General features: G+C 49.4%; 1 protein-coding gene across 26 annotated transcripts in view; it reads left to right on the forward strand.

Annotated features, from left to right (window-relative positions):
• The window catches only part of RBFOX2 (RNA binding fox-1 homolog 2), a 162,837-nt gene that overhangs the window by 78,362 nt on the left and 67,821 nt on the right, over positions 1 to 16,654 (forward strand). Inside the window, exons 1-2 of one of the 26 annotated variants that reach the window (XM_010711663.4) lie at positions 3,989 to 4,301; positions 7,963 to 8,093. The exons of 22 other annotated variants lie outside the window; for them this stretch is intronic. In XM_010711663.4, the coding sequence (XP_010709965.1) occupies positions 8,067 to 8,093 (27 nt within the window). In that variant the 5' untranslated portion in view covers positions 3,989 to 4,301; positions 7,963 to 8,066. Of the gene's footprint in view, positions 1 to 3,988; positions 4,302 to 5,201; positions 5,229 to 7,946; positions 8,094 to 16,654 lie in introns of those variants that run through there. 3 more of the 26 variants (XM_010711668.4, XM_010711681.4, XM_010711655.4) reach the window with 3 other exon arrangements.

The raw sequence follows: 16,654 nt of genomic DNA on the forward strand, positions 1-16,654 counted from the left end.
CTGTGCGCAGGTTGGGTAGGGCGCTGCTCAGCGCGTGCCAGGCCTCGGCTCCCCAGAGGCTCTGCCTTGAGCCTCCTTGCATGCGAGTGCTCCTGTTTGGCACTTCCGGACACTGCGGTGTTTGAGACCTGTGTGCTTTGTTTTGCATTTTTGGCTTTTAAAGTTTTTTTTTTTTTTTTTTTTTTTTTTTTTTTTTTTTTGATGTGGGGGTTGTGATTTGACAGCAATGTCACGCTCTGCCAACTGCTGTGTTCTCAAGTGCCTCGCTGCTTTGTCCAGGGCATGTGACTTGTGAGTGTGACTGCAGTCTGTCCCTTGGGGCTGGCAAGCCACCGGGAGCGGCTGCTCGCCCGCTTTCCTCCTCTCTCCCCTGAAACCACCGACAAAACCTTGAGCAAAGTCTTGTTTGTCACCTTCCCGTTCTTGGAGACCCAGCAAGGATCTGTAGGGTGACAGGAATGGGTGTAGCACTTTGCTCAAGCCTTGCTGGGGAGGGGGCTATATTTGGAGCACACGTGTGCGTTTCTGGCCCGTCCTGTGAAGTCTTGGAGGAGCCAGAGGCCGTGGGTCAGGCTCGAATGCTTTCGGAGCCAAGTGAAGGATGATGTTCTCTGTACAGCCCTCGGCTATTCAGTGTCAGCATTCCTCATCCTCAGAGGCCTCAAATTCATCCAGAAAATGTGAAAGGTAGACTACGAGGTGAAGATTATCTACTCTGAGATACTTCAGATAGCCACTAAAGAGTATTTTGTTAGGTTACCTTGTACTGCGGGTTTTGTTACGTACATGAATAGGCTCCACCACCAGAAGTGTGTCTTTTGGTTGTTAAGATTTGTTCCTGATAAATTGGTTCTTTGCACTTGAACCTTTTTTTTTTTCTCCCTCTGGCCTTGATCCAGCTGGCAGGTTTGTTCCATCTAAACTTGAGCCAGCACAGAAATGCAGGTAATGGGATGTTAAAATCGAAGGCTGTGCTTTCTTTCCACCCTAGCGGCAGAGGGGAATTAGAGGCATAGCAAAAGAAAAAGTCCTGAAACTTACTGAAAGCAGAGTGGTTGTGAGTTTCTCTTCCCTGTGCATTTCTGTCACTTTGGTGCACATGTAAACCACTTGGTCCAGCTGAAGGTTAGTTCCCTAGTTGTGCCCTCTCCAGTATGAGCTCAGCAGCCTTGCTCCATCAGCTCCTGCTTGAACAGTCTCATCCAACTCATTTCCTGATAGGGTGTGAATGATAGGAACTGTGTCATCAGATACATCTGAAGTGAGCACAGGTTGGATGTTAGGGAAAATGTCTTCTCAGGAAGAGAAGAGCGGTGCTGCAGTGGCACAGGCTGCCCAGGGAGGTGGTGCAGTCACCGTCCCTGGAGGTGTTCCAGATCTGTGTGGATGTGGCACTGAGGGACGTGGTCAGTGGGCATGGTGGGGATGGGTTGGCAGTTGGACCAGGTGATCCCAGAGGTCTTTTCCAACCTTAATGATTCTGTGATGCTATAATGCCACTTCCACAATACAGGAATGACGTTTCAGTGTCTGTGTGCTTGTGATGCACAAACCCCCCTTGAGAACCACAAGTATTGGCATCTAGATCTGTTCTAAATACGTGCTTTTTGAATAAATGCAGTAAGTAGGAAGGGATGATCTCATGGCTCCAAGCACTATGTTCCTTGGGCTTCCAGTGTGCTTAGCTCTGCTAGTGCATTCTTGTTGCTTTCAGCGGTCTGTTCTGCAGTTGGGGTCCTTGGTTCCCTTTTATAGAGGGCATAAAGGGGCAGCTAAGCAGGGGCCCACCAAGCTTATTGTGCTTGACCATCAGACACTGCTTGAACCCCAGTCCTCAGGGGGAAAGGTGACTGGCACGGATCAACCAATTAATTTTATCTGCCTTGTTCGTTATTGGATGTTGCTTTGTTGGCTCCAGGGTGAGCCCAAGACAACAAAGCCCTCAAGTGTTAACAAGCGTCATCTTGTTCTCAGTGGCATTCTTGAAGCTCTTGAAACTCTGTATTAGATACTCAGTTCAGATGGGTTGGGGCAGTCAGATCTCCTGTGGACCTGTGATTCTTGTTGCCTGAACTTGTCCTTTAGGGTGTTTTCTTTTGCCAAACAGGAGCAAAGGTAGATAAACTTCAAGCAAGAGAGATGAGATGCTTCAGACCGATGGGAATCCCCAGTCCTCTGGCACAGGCTCAGAGCAGTTGTACCAGCAGGGTGGCAGGAAGCATCGCAGGGCACAGTGTTTGGGTAGGGACTTACCCATTCTCTCCTTTCTGCAAAGGGCTCTTCTGTGGCAGATATTTCTGGGAGTTCCTAAGGTGGAGGCCAGAATGGATTAGAAAATGATGCTGTTTCACTGAGAAGAGATGGGATGAATGTAGCACACCTCTATGGCAGGTTGGATATTGGGAAAGATTTCTTCTCAGAAGAAGCGGTGCTGCAGTGGCACAGGCTGCCCAGGGAGGTGGTGCAGTCACCATCCCTGGAGGTATTCCAGAACCGTGTGGATGTGGCACTGAGGGATGTGGTCACTGGGCATGGTGGGGATGGGCTGGCAGTTGGACCAGGTGATCCTAAAGGTCTTTTCCAGCATTTATGATTCTGTGATTCTAAAGGTCCGTGCTATATCCTTTGATCTGTGACAAGAAATTGCCACCCTGTGGCACAGTAGAAACCGGGTGAATGCGAAAGTTGGATTAAGTTTAAATGAATGGAGTCAATGCTGATTGATTTACAGTGGGCTGAAGATGAGATGCACGTAGCTAAAACTCAGAGCTTTGCTATGGTGAAAGGATAAGGAGGTCACCGTGTTTTGACCCAGAATTGCGCTGTGGAATCTCAGGTTTGTAATAGAGGGGGAAAAAAAAAAAATCCAAGACTTTCCCTGGTTGTGCAATATGGCCTGCAAACCTGTAGTGTCTTCAAAAGTGAGTTAGTGGAGAGGATGAAATAACTCAGGAGAACACGGACTCTGAGTCAGAGCCCCATGGGGCCGTGTGGGGCCTGGCTGCCTCCCAGAGGACCACACAGCGGGCTGCCCGCTGGGGCTCTCTGCAACTCAGCAGAGCAGTGAGGCAGCAGCTTGCTCGGGCTTTTCACAGCAAAGGAGGGAGCCGGGCTGCGAGGCGTGCTCCTGCTGCCCTTTGATTGAACAGGAGGAAGGGAGGGAGGCGGAGGTGGGTTTGCAGCCATCAGGTTGGGAAGCAGCATGGAGCAGCACAGCAACACAAGGCCGTGAAGAATCACCACTAGGCGTATATATCTAAGTGTAAATTATAACAGGGGATATGAATGCAAAGGAGAGCAAATGGGGATGAAAGGTGTCACTGCGCTTGCGTGTTCTGCTGGAAAAGCCTGGGGAGCCCCTTGAGGGCCTGGGGTCAAGAAGGAGGGCGGCTCAGCTCAGCACTCTGCTCTGGCTGAGGAACCATGCCCAGTGCTTGGCATCTCTGCGTAGCGTGTTGGGGAAATCTGGTTGTCTGGGGTCCGGCTGCCCAGTGAGGCACCATCAGTGGGCCCTTCCTGGACTCCCTAGGGAAGGAACGCAGCCAGCCGCGGGCAGCTCAGGTACGGAGGTAGTAAGGGCCAGATGCTCACTGAAGATAAATGGGGGAGGTGCGGAAAGGGGGAAATAACCAAGCTGGGAAGGAGCCCGGCGCTCTCCGGTTTTTATCACGAACGAAACGCAGCTCCCGGCGCTGCTACTGCTTCCGGTTCAGCACCCGGGCCGCGCACCCCCTCCGCTCCCCTTTGTGCGGGGCTGACAGCTCGGCACCCCGCGCCGAGACGCGCCCCTCCGCCCCGCGGCGTCCGGCCCGGGGTAGCGCCGCTCCGCCGGGCGGGGGGCGGCCGGAGCTCCCGGAGCCGCGGCACCCCTTCGGAGCCGAGCCGGGCCGGGCGGGGCTAGGCGGGCGGGGCGGGGGCGGGCCCGGCTCGCATTAATTACCTTCGGCATTCGGGGGCGGTGCTTCCCGCAGCCATCTGGATGAGCCGGGGGGGGGGCGGCGGGAGGAAGGGGGAAGAAAGGGAGGAACACGAGAGAAGAAAGGGAGGAAAAAGGGCTCGGGGGGCACCGCGCCGGCAAGGCAGTGCAGCGCAGGCACCCGCCGCCCGCCCGCCCGCCTCCTCGGGGCTGCTGCTTTTTTTTTTCCCAGTTCTTTTTTTTTTTTTTTTTTTTTTTTTTTTCCCCAACCCTCTCTTCCCTTTCCCCCTCCCCCCCTTTTTCCCCTTCTCCCTTCCCTTTCTCCTCTTCTGTTGTCGGGTTTCCCCCATTTTGGTTTATGGAGAAAAAGAAAATGGTAACTCAGGTAAGGCTGGCGGGCGGCTGCCGTGCCCGGCTTTGTCTCGGAGGCGAGAGGGCAGCGCGGGGCTTTGCCGGAGCCCGGGGGGTGGGGAGAGGGTGGGAGAGAGCCCCGGCGCTCCAGCGCTCACCTGGCGCGGGGGTCCCGCACTGCCCTCTAGGGAGAGCGGGGCTGGGGCCGCCGGACCCGGGGAGCACAAAGGTGAGCGGCTACCCCAGAGCAGAGAGCTGCCCGGCGGCCGAGGGGTGTGCATCGCCCGCTGCTCGCCTTGTAAGGCTGCTACGTGGTTTGGGATTTGGGTCGGTTTTTTTTTTTGTTGTTGTTGTTGTTTTTTAAAAACTTGTTATTTTTGGCATGGCATTTGCAAGTCGCCACCGGAGGGAGGGGGGCAAAGGGAGGAGGAGAACGGCATCGCAGAGCTGGAATCCTTTGGAGTTGGGCATTATATAATGCCCCGCAGTGCCTTGCGGAGCTGGGAACCTTGGGGGGATATTCCTGAGGGGAGGCGGAGGGAAGGGCTCTCGCAAGGAACTTTTCTTCAGTTCGGGTTTTTTCTTCTTTCTTTCCTGCGGAGCTTTGCATTTTCCTACCCAGACGCACACTGTAGCCCTGGCTGCACTCGTTGCCCCCGGCTGCGTCCCCCTGTGCCAGCCCCGACCGAGCTCTGCATGTCCCGCTGCACGGGGCCGAGCAATCTGCTGCAGGGAGGGATACCCTCTCTGACCCTTCATCTCCCATCCCGCTTCCATTGTCAGGGGCTGAAAAATGGGTCTCTATCCTATGCAGTAAGGTATCTCCCAAGCCCCACCTCTGCTCCTGCTGTTTCGTCCCATCCATTACTGATGCCTTTATATCTGGACCGAGGCTTTCTGTTTTGAGACTGAAGAGCTCTGCAGAAATCTCCGGAGGCACTCTGAGCCTATGTTTAGTTCCGTGAGTGATGCAGAAAAGCTGTCTCTTTGCAGGCGGGGTCCATTTGTGTGTGGCTGCATGCTTGGGCTGTGCCAGGCTGGATGGAGGGGGATGCCCATGGGCACGCGCTGGAGTTGCTATGCACAGCTGTATATGCGGGGTGCTCCCTGCAGTGCGGGATGGCACTGAGTGTGTGCGGTCAGTGCGTGCCTGGGAGCTGGCACCTCAGAGCTGGAGAAAGAGGTGCTGGGGAGGATGGGGTGCTGCTGGAGCACTAGGTGAAACGAGAGGGCACAAATTCACCTAGAGGTTTAGGATGCGGTTGGGCTAGATGACCTTAGTGGTCTTTTCGTACTGTAATGGTTCTTAGATACCCTTGTGGACCGCACATTGTTCGCACTGCTTGACCTTGCATCATAGCTGTCTTAGGAGCATGCAGTACCCAGGCTGGGATCGCAGGGTTTGACCGCATAGTGATGCACTGATGTTGAAGAGTATGCACGTGTGAGAAAACACCAACAGTAAGGAAGGAGAGCTTGGGCTTCCCCTGGCTGGGGCTCTGGGGATGATGATGATGCTCACTTAAAAGAGCACCGCAGTGCTGGGCTGCATGGGGGACAGTGGCATCTCCAGGGTGATGTCCCCGTCCACAGCGTGCTGCAGTGGCGTGGCCTCATTTACAGCTTGTGAACTTGCTTCCTTGGGGCTCCATTTAGCTTATGAAAAGTCCACGTTGCTGGTGCCTGAAGCTGCTGAATGAATTCGGCATTGCTGTAGCAGTGCCTTGCTCTGCTTGGTTCCATCTCCAGACGCCGCTGTCTGCCTTGTCTGTTGCTTTTTAGGGAGCAGCTTGCCCGTTTTTCCTTTGGAAATCCGGGAGATGAGCTCCTGTATAGGCACCAGGGGATGGTGAGACAAGGTAGATGGCAGCGTGTGGGGTGAGGAGAATGGAAATAGCGATAGACGGGAGGTGCTGGAAGGGAAAAAAGAGGAAACCTAAATAGCTAATGAGAGCAAGAGCTCAGATTCATTAACAGAAAGCACCCTGCTCTGATTTCCCCCCCCTTCCCCCTTAATCCTAAATCGGTGAAAATGAGTGTTAAACGGAACCCAGTACAACATGTGCTAATTGCAGATGAAAGAGAAACTCTTGGGTGGATGGGAATTCCACGTTTAAGGGCTTTTTCTCCTTGTGGTGCATGGCGAGGCTGCTGGCTTGCGCGGAGCACAAAGCCCTCCCTTTCTTGGACAGCCCAGTGCCGTGCTGGCGTTTTCCTCCGAATCTGTTTCCCATCAGAGCTGGGAGAGGGGGAAGGTGTTGAGCATCTCAGGGGGTGGGAGGGGAGCTTTGCCTCGGTCGGGAGTCCCGCAGCCCATGTGGCAGCGCTGCGCGCAGGGCCGTGTGCCTTTGTAATGAATCACCCCGCCATTGTCTGCTCCCCTCCCTGCTGCCGCGATGGAGCTTTCACCTGGGCTGCTGCCTGCGCGCGGGCCTGCTTCCAAGCTGGGAGGAAGAGGAGGAGGAGGAAGGGCTACTCGCCATAATTAAAACCAGAGCAGGGAGAACTGCTATTTTCAGCCTGCAGCACCCCGGTTTCCCTCCTTCTCCGCCTCGAGTGACTGCCTTTTGATGTGGGTGTAGGCAGGAACATCTGAAGGTCCCCTTTTGTGAGGTTGTGGGATCACCGGGCTCCATTTTGCGGCACCATATGAGGTGCCTTCGCCGCCGGCGTGCCCCCCTCCTGTCCCCCAGCACCCCTCAGCGGCTCCAGCTAGAGCCGTTTATCTTGGCACGTGTTTCGCTCGCTGTGCTCTGCCCAGGCTCGGGGAGGTGATGGCGTTTGTGGCTTTGAGACTAATTTATGTCCTTGTTAAAACGAACCAGCGAGCAGCCTCATTTTTTCCAGAGGTTTTCATCCCTTCCCCCTTCCATAACCCTTTCCCTCCCAGACCCCGTGTGCAGCTGGAGACAACCTTGCGCAGCCCAAAGTTGCTCACTCAGCCAATGATTTAAAAAAAAAAAAAAAAAGGAGAAAAAAAAAAAAAAAAGGCAGAGCTCCATAAATGGAGATCTTATTTAAATCAGAGCGGCAGCTGACTCATTAAAGGCCTCTCTGTCTCCTTTTCTTTACTCTGCCTCATTCTCTTCCCCCTATCTCTCCCTACCTCCCGTGACAGCAGTCTGTGCTTGTGCTGGGCTCAGGCAGTGAGGGCATTCGGGGACCAGAGACGATGCCCATCATGACAGCCACCTTGCAAACGTGCAAAGCATCCTGTTGTAGGAGAGCATCCTCCTTTGTTTGAACTGTCTGCAGGGGAGCCCGAGTGCCAGGACAGCCTTTCCTCCTGTCCCCGTATCGCTTCTTTGGGTTCTCCTTCCCTCTGGCAAGCTGGATGCTCCAGCATCTCCTCCTCCCCCTTTTCCCACCCTTCCCCCAAAAACGGGGGGTGGTGGTGAAGAAAGAGCTTTTTCCACGCATTGAGGGATTCTCTCGGGAGTTACCGCTATTCCCCAGCCCTTTTCTTTGCTTGGAGGATGGCAGCCCCCTCTCCCTCAGCTTATTTGCTATTTGCTCCTTGGTTTGGTGTCCCCCCTGCATGAGCTGTCTGAAGGGGATTGCTCTTCTTGTATCCCACGGCCTCATGCTCTTTTTCTTTCGTTGCCGTTCTGAACGCGGTGCTTGTTTATGCGTTACCTGACTTTCTGCCTCTGTGTACCCCCTAGTTCTTGCCTCCCTTCTGCTGTTTGTCGTAGGACCTCGGTTTAGCGCTGCGGGCACCATGTCAGCAGCAGAGGTTTGTGTGAGAGGAGTCCTGGCCAGGCCCTTTTCCAGGAGAATCTCCCCCGGAGATTGAAGGATGGACCTGCAGCTCGCTTGCCCTGATGTAAGGACTTGTTTGTTTGATGTGGGCCTATGGATTGTGTCTGTAACTGTTGGGATATGTAGGAACTTAACTGCTGGTGAAGAAAGGCTTGTTCTTAAGAGCTTTTTCCCTTTATCACCTTTCCCGAGAGCTTTCAGATGTGCTGGAGTAAAAGCAAGCTCACGAGGCAGCCTTGGGATGGCAGAAGTCGCATATAGCATTGCCTAGGAAGGATGGCAATGCAAAGGGAACCTGATACGGCAGTGCCATTTCCTTAAGTCCCCGTCTTAGAAAAAACCTCACTGCTCCGCAGCGCGTTTCTTCTGCAAGTGGTTGGGAAGCTGATCCCACAGACCTGGGAGCTGGGACAGGAGGGGGCATGGGTTTGCCTCAGTGCACGCCTTCCTACTCGGATGGAGAGCTATGCAATGTGAAATGCTGTTTTATTGCTATCTTAGGAACTGATAATTTGTGAAGTATCTAGATTAGTGCAGAAGGTTGTAGCGAGCTACCCAAAATATCCTCAGTTGGAGGCTGAGAAGGAAGGAGCCCTTAATATCAGTAATGCCTTTCTCTGCAAGTTGTTCATTTATGATGGCTCCAGTGCATTTAATTAGTATTGACCATCATTTTACTATAATATTCCCTCTATTACCAGTGCAAAGAGGGTTGGGGGGGAGAAGTTATCTTTTTTTTATTATTTGTTTTTCTTTATTTTCTGGTTCTGGTCTTATTAACTGCTTCAGGTAAAATGCCTGACCTATTTCCCTCCTAGCTGCAAAGTCACAGAATTCACTAAAGGGCATTCCTCTAAATACTTGTGAGGAAGTGGTTGTTTTGCCTCAGTGTGGTCTTGAATAATACTTGAAGGGATGTAGTCAGGTCCTCTTCCTGGAATCTGAGTAGAAAGATGTTAACATTCTTTCCAAAAGCATTTTAGTTTGCCACTGCAGAGTGCTTTGTGATGCTGTGCCATACGGGATGGTTTCTGCAGTGGATTGGATAGGCTGCTTTTGTAGGGTTCCCAGAAGCGAGAGCAATTAATGATCAAGTGAAAGCCGTGTAAAAGTAGTGTGCTTCGCATATAGAAAAGAAAATGGGACAAACGCAGGGTCTGTTCAACAGCGTGATTTGTTTAAAATATCTGATGGATTTATTTATATTGCTTTGCAAAACTGTCTGTTGATACGATTCAGCAGCATTATTCATTAACTGCATTGAGAGTATCGAGATGGTAATGGGAAGGCACTTCAGTTCTAGGGCATTTCCATATTTTAAGTTGGGAAGGAAACCTTTGTTTGCTCTCTGTATTTCTGTGTCTATTTCTGATGGTCTTTAATCACATGAATGCCTGCTATTTTTTTCCACAAAAAAAAGGAAAGAAAAACCAGACAGCCATCCTCCCATCCCCCCAGCTCCAGTCCATGTGGCACCACGATGACCTCTGCCAGTATCAGTAGCAGGGTTGACCGTTCCAGATGCATCCCACAGACCTCTGCCACTTACCCTGAATGTGTAATTAGCTGTCGTTTTCTGCACAGACCGGCTTGATGTGTGTTTGCCAGTTGGTTTTATAGATTTGCTGACAGCAGAGGAATGGTGACTTTTCGCAATGTTAGGCATGCAGAAATAGGCATGTTTTCTCTTCTCTTCCATCCTTATGTGACCCTGGCATGAATGGCTGAGGTGAGATGGATCTTCTCACTTACTCCTCATGAGCTCCAGTCAGTAGCTTGTCCCATCCAAGTCCATCCTTTCCTGCTCCTAATGCAGTCAAACTTGTCTCATCTCTTTCTTCCAAAGTAACCGTATGCCCTCTTGGCTCTCAGGCTCCTAGTCCCAATTTACTTTCCTTCTTTTACATCTCTAGATCGTTATTTGTTTGTATTTGGAGTGGGTGACTGCTGTGCAATGCTACGCGATCCCTACAAAGGGGATAGTTGAAAGTACAGGAGATGGGTCATCCTTCTGCTGTTGTTGGTCTCCAGACATCTGGCATGGCCTGTGTCTCCTGTAAGCTGTGGATGAGGCCTGAACTAGAGCATGAAATCACAGAAAATGAGATATGAGTGGCACTGCCAGTAGTCCTCAGGAGCGTTTCTATTTCCTGATACAACTGATGGCATATAAACCATTGCTGTGGAGAGCTTGAGCAGCCTGCCTTAAAACATTTCTGGTGCTGTTGCCTGCCCTGACAGTTCAAGTCCTTTGTTTTCCATGCATTACTAAATCTTTCCTAGTATTTCATATTGAACTTTGTCCACGTTTGTTCTTTCCATGATAAATGCAAAGAACAGATTTGTTCTTCCCTTTGCTACAGACAGTGTATGCTGGATTATTTTTTTTATAATTTTAACCTTTTTTTTTTTTTTTTTTTTCTTTTGGACCATTGTGTATAGCTTTGCTAGCAAACTAGCTTAATAGAATGTAAGAGATAAAGAGATGAGCAGAACCAAATGTTAGTGACCCCCAAATAGAAATGCAGATAGCGCAAGTAAAAGTTCGGATGTTTTTTTCAGGACTGTGAACAACTGAAAGCAGGGTCTTGTAATGGGAAGTATCAGCAGCCTTAATAGTAGGTGGCACTACCAGCTCTGCCTGTAATGGAGACCTTCTCCTAGAGTCATCAGTTTGTAAATGCCGAAGTGGAACTGCAGTCTGAGTATTCTGTAATCTGAGGGTGCAAGGAGACACCAAAAATGTCCAAGTAATTGCACAGGTAATCTTTTAGCAGGCTCTGAAGCCTGCCCTTGGGTCGGGAGGCTGGGATACTGTTAAAACCCTCTCCTTCTGTTATCCTGCTTAAAATTCAGTCTGCACTCATGGTCCTGGGGAGTTGAGGCTTTCTACGTGCTTTGTAAGTCCTGATCTCACTGAGCTATCTGACTTGGAGGGCATTTTTGACTTTCACATAACTGCTTTTGATTAACTAAGATTTAGATAGTCAGAGTTTGCCCTATATGGTGCAGAGACATCGTTCTCCTATCGGGTCTTGCTGAGGGCGCTTATACGAAGCCTGCATTCTCCCTCCAGTCCTAATAGCAAAATCTGCTTCAAATTATTTAGAGGCCAATTTAAAAATGCCTTGGAGAGGAGGTCTGATTTCTTGGATAGTGCTAGTCCTCCTTTGTTTCATGTACCCTCAATGAATAGCAAAACCCTTAATTTGATTTGTTGTTCTTTGTAGCCTTTCTTATTTTTGCTATTGTTCGGTATGGTATATAAAAGGGGGTTATCAAAACTGAATGATTATGCAGAGGACTTAGGAATATTAGGGAGCAGAAGTAAGAAAGGCTTTTGTTTTCCAACTTGTGTCCTTTCCAGCTCTGTAAAATGTAATTTAGATAAATAGGGCAGCAGGGGAAAGGACTTCAGAATTTCAATAGGAAGAGTTCTAAATCTGTGCTATCCTGTGGAGGATCCTTCCAGCCTGAATCAGGAGATAGAGGAAAAGCATGGAAATTTGGTGAAATTAGTAAATCAGACTATTTGCAGCTGTTGGTTGGACTGTAAGGCATTGTGGTACGTCAGCTTTGCTCAGTGTTCAAATATCTTGTACACATTAGTTTGCTCTGTTTCCCTTGCCTTTCTTTGTGTGCATGATGAAACTGTTAAATTCGGTTACAGAATTGGTATGCAAAACCATTCTCAGATCTACATCTCACCTCATTGTAGGATGAAGCTCTCTGCTGTCTTAAAGCAGCTAGGAATCCCTCATTTGATTGAGCTTTGAGGCTGGTGTTTTGGTGGAGGGGTTGGGTAAGCTTAGACCTTTGCAGTGGAGCTGAAAGGATGTGGTGTGGAGGGAAATGGGAATGCCAGAGGCTTTGGGGTGAGCCTGGTGTGCTTCTCTGCTCCAGGTGACTGGGAGCTCCGGACCAGGCTCTGAATGAGTATGTGGTAAAAGCTGCTGACGGAGTGTCTGAAGAGTAATGTGTGCTTGGTGCTGTGCTTACCATGGGGTGCCATCTTTGGGAATTCCAAAAAATGCCATTTCACGATTAGTTCAGTCTTACACTTGACTGAAAGTGGCTGTGTCTACGGTCCCCATGGCCCATTGCCATGTGACAGTGCTGCTCCTGGATGGCTATTAATTTATTTCTCATTTGGTTCTGCTGGGAACAGTTCTCAGCTGGATTGCTGTCCCCAAGACTGTCGATACCAGCATGACTATGATGCAGAATGCAGTCAAGGGGACTGCAGGCCTTGGTGGCACAAAGAGTTTGGGTCATCCAAGGCCTTCTGTCAGCCTGTATCCTAAGAAGTAATTTTTGGAGGGACTCTAAGTCTTCAAAGCTGTTCTTGGTTAATGTACTGGAAGGGATGTGAGAAGAAGTTAACTGGTGGGAACTTAAGTGGGGGAAAAAAAACATTGCTGCTGATGTCTTGATGCACTGTCAGAAAGTGAGAGATGAACTTAAATAAATCACGTTACATCAGATTAAGGATCTCTGAGCTGTGTTTTCCATCAACTCTGAAACTGTAGCTTTAGGCAGCCTGGTAGCAGCTTTGGCCACAATGAGGGTCCCCCAAAAATCAGCCCTCTGTGAGGAGGCAGCAGAGGCAGCGATGTAACTGTCCCTCTCAGCTTTTGGCTCAAATGAGATTTCTCAGGACTTTTTTTTTTTCTTTTTTTTTTTCCCCTGTTAGCGATACTCTTAATTAGTTCTGACAACGAGCTGCGGGAGTTGCTGTGAGTGTGGTACAGAAGCAAGGAGAGAGCTGTGCTGGGGACTGTGGGCTCCAGCTCGCCAGGGAGAATGCGTGCCAGGCCCACTCCCATTCCATCAGATAGAAGCCATGAGGCCTGTCTGCTGCATAAAGCACAGCCGGAAAGCCAGAGAGAGACTGAAGCTCTGAGCTGCTTGATGTGTCACGTGGAGGGGAAGGACAGCTGGAGCTGACTAATAGTAATTTCTTAATATCTTGGAGGAGCATGAAGAAAGATAAAATTCATTCTTCTAGGTAGGTTATCAAGGAGCGGAGTGTTTTCTGAAGTGCAGTAGGGCTCTAGGTTGGCTGTGAGACTCAGTACGTTGCCATATAGTTGTTCTGAGATGCTGTCTGACCTCAGTCTTGGACAAAGTAAGTTGGTGGCAGAAAGGAACCTCCTGTGATTGACATGCAGAGCATGCTGGGCCTCCTGGCTCACACTGCTGAAGTGTGAGCGTGTGGCTGGGCTGCCTGCAGCCGTGCAGCTGAAGTGGTTTAGGAGTTGCCCATAACTACATCTGATCCACCTTCCTGAGTCCATTGCTTCCTGCAGTGATGGCAGCAATGTCCAGCAGAAGCAGAGCACAAAGCACTGCAGTTGCTGATGCTGTTCCCTCTGTGGTCACCAAAAATTGATCACAGCCGTAGTGTGAAAGTAGTCCTGGTTACACTGTAGTAGGGAATTCCGGGGTTCTGGAAAAGCTTTACATCCTAGGCATGCTAGGGGAAGTGCTAACACTGATAGGTTGTCATCACATGTTCATCTTAAATGATTTTTGGACTATTGCTCTCTTGAATAAACACTGTTGTTTAATTTCTGGATTTGAAGGAGCTTTTCATGTGTACTGGCCTGCCTGTTAAATCTCCTAGTGTGTTTCGAAGATGCAGGAAAGCAAAGGACTTCATGGAACAATACACTGCCTGCTATAGGTATTAATGACACTGTCATTGGCTACTTTTGAACATCGGCTCTCACTGCAAATTTAGTAGCAGACAAATGAGTTTTACCCTGTTACGGTGGAGCTGGAGAGGATCTTGCAGAACAGCAGTGTGAATTGAAGCAGTGATCTGTTTGGCACCTGGCTAGGCCTGCAAGTTCTCAGCATTGCCTGCCCTGTCACTTCCAGCAAAACAGAGAAGCTTAGACAAGATAAAGTTAAAACTAAGTGCTGAGGGTTGTTCTGGAGAAACTGAAGAATGTTTCTGAAGTTTGACAGTGATGGAGTATGTCCACGGGCTGTGCTGGCCCAGCTGGGGAATGACTGCGTGGAGCTGATCCAGCCAGCTGGGTCTCCAGCTTCCCGAGGAACGAGTGTGTTTGGTCACTCTGTTTTGGAGGCACGTGTTTGTGGGGCATAGCAACTGCCTGCCCCTGTGCCATGTAGTGCTTTCATACCAGCAAGAACAATTCCAGTTCCTGATGTTCTTGTTGCTTTGGCTTAAAACTTTTACATCTTGAAAGAAATGGTTCACTTTAGCTTATTTCTTGCTTTCAGTTAATTGTCCTCCTTCTGAAGCAAAGAGGATTATCATCTTGACCACTTAAGTACTTATGCTCCAGGATCTCCTTCCTCCTTGCTTTCAGTTACGAAATTAAGTCTCCTCTTAAAGAAGGAGGTTGCACCTTTGAAAGTTATTGGCAGAGCCTGCTGAAATCTTGTGATGTTTTAGGTCAGCTGTCAGTGATAGTAACCTGATCTATGGCAAATCTCTCCCTCCCTCTCCCCAGAGTGCCTGCTCTGCCATTTGCGTGCCATTAGGGCTGATATGATCCAAATTAATTTCTTCATCTGTTTACATTTATTTTCTGAGTCATGAGAGGTCCTTGGGAGCCATGGGATTAAATGTTATTTTCCTTCCTCACGTTTTTCTTTTTGTATTTTAATAATCTTTTCTTTCTTGCCTGGGTTGGATTCTTTCCACCTTAGTGTGCTGGTGCTGGTACATGGCCCATCACGGGAGTAATTCGCAGCTGCACTGTCAGCAGAGGAGCTCTTGTTATTTTGATGTCTGCTGCAAAATGGTGGCTCCTGCTCTAAACTACTCAGTGAGGTAATTGCTTAGCTTCCAGTGTATTTTGCTTACATTGTGCATGAGGTCCCTTAATAGGATAGAAAAGCATGAGGTGTTTTTTCAGGGCCAGGCTGGGTCTGGCTTCTTACTGGATCCTTTTTCAGTTTCAGTGATACAGAGGCCAGTTGTGGTGGTGATTGGGAGCAGAATTGTAAAATCCTGGCACTCACTGCTGGCGGAGCAGCGGGATTGTTGTCACTCTCTGGACTACACTGCTGTGATTGCTATTTTATATTTTTAATATAAACAGTATCTTTTTGGTGGTGCTGCTGCTGGTATTCCAGGAGCTGTGATCCAGAAGGCATGGAGGGAGGCAGCAAGTGATTGATCTGACTGCTCCTTGAAATACTATCCGCAGAGAAGTTTTGCCATTTGACAGCTCAGTACTTCGTTTTGAAGCCAATTTCTGCAGGAGCTTTGGGCAGCGAGAGAGAATTTCATGAATATGAAGCTGGCTTTCCTGAGCAGCCTTGCGCAGCTGTTGGGTGCTGCCTTGGTCAAGGGGAAAAAACCCACATGGAAGTATTGTGAGGCTCTGCAGTGCAGTGGAAAGCTTAATGATATCCATCAAGGCTGTTCCTGTGTGCAGTTAAAACCCAGCGGTGACCTTCAAAAGCAATGGAAGCACATCCTAGAAAGGAGAGAATCCATTGCAGGTCACTTGTGGGCTATGGCAGACCAGCCTTGTCCCTTACTGAGATAAACCCTTTGGCTGTTCCTTGTGAGTGTCTTCTTGGCTTCCCTTTCACAGAGTGATTAAAGTTGGAAAAGACCTCTAAGATCACCCAGTCCAACCATCAGCCATCCCCACCATGCCCACTGACCACGTCCCTCAGTGTCACATCCACACGGTTCTGGAACACCTCCAGGGATGGTGACCCCACCACCTCCCTGAGCAGCCTGTGCCACTGCAGCACCGCTTTTCTTGGGAAGAAGTTTCTCCTAATATCCAACCTTTGTACAAGACGGGCTTAATTAATCTTTCTGAAGCTTCCCTGCCTGTTACGTGATCATTCATTGTTGTTGTATGTCTTGTGAATCTGGGAAGGGAAGCGCTGGAGGCTGGCATGGGAGTCAGTCTGAGCATGGCCATTTGTTTTGTTTGGAATCTTACGTAATGTCAGAGCCCCAAGTGTCTTATATGGGATTTTGATTTTCTTCAAAACTTGTGTTTCTCCCTGAACTTTTTTCTTTAGGTTTCTTTATGGACATGATTAAAAAAAAAGAAGAACCAAGCTTTTAGCACTGTGCTAGTCAAAGTAGCCCCCCTTAACTTGAATGACATACAGATGACAGCTGATTAAATGAAAGCATTTTTTGCTGTGTCCTAAACCTGTTTTCTAGCCAATTTTCTTCATTCCAGTGATGGCAAAGTTCTGTGCATCTGTTAGCATCCTGCAGAGAGCCAAGCAGAGCTGCTAGCGACCGAGAAACACCAGCGTGACTGCACCACTTAAATGAAGGAGAGGAGCTGTGGGGGAAAGATATGGGCTTTCACACTTCTAAAATCTCAGTGCCTGGTGGAGCAAAGGTTTAGTGATTTTGTTTTTGTTGCACTCTTGAGGTGTACTACGTGGGCATAAAGCAAATTCTCCCAGCCTGTGATCGCTGCATCTCAGAGCCAGCAGCCCTGTGAGAGGTGGAAGCACACCTTGCTGGAAAGTGGAGCACCTTTTTACCTTTTTGTGTTATTTAGAGTGTTTGGACAGTAACGGGAGCTGTGCTCATGAATATTTGAGGTGTTCAGGTGCCTTTTGAGGGCTGGAGAGAGGGGACGTGGTTGGGGCAGAGCAGGA

The sequence above is a fragment of the Meleagris gallopavo genome, chromosome 1, assembly GCF_905368555.1.
Source record: "Meleagris gallopavo chromosome 1, MGAL_WU_HG_1.1, whole genome shotgun sequence".
In the NCBI taxonomy this organism is placed as follows: Eukaryota; Metazoa; Chordata; class Aves; order Galliformes; family Phasianidae; genus Meleagris; species Meleagris gallopavo.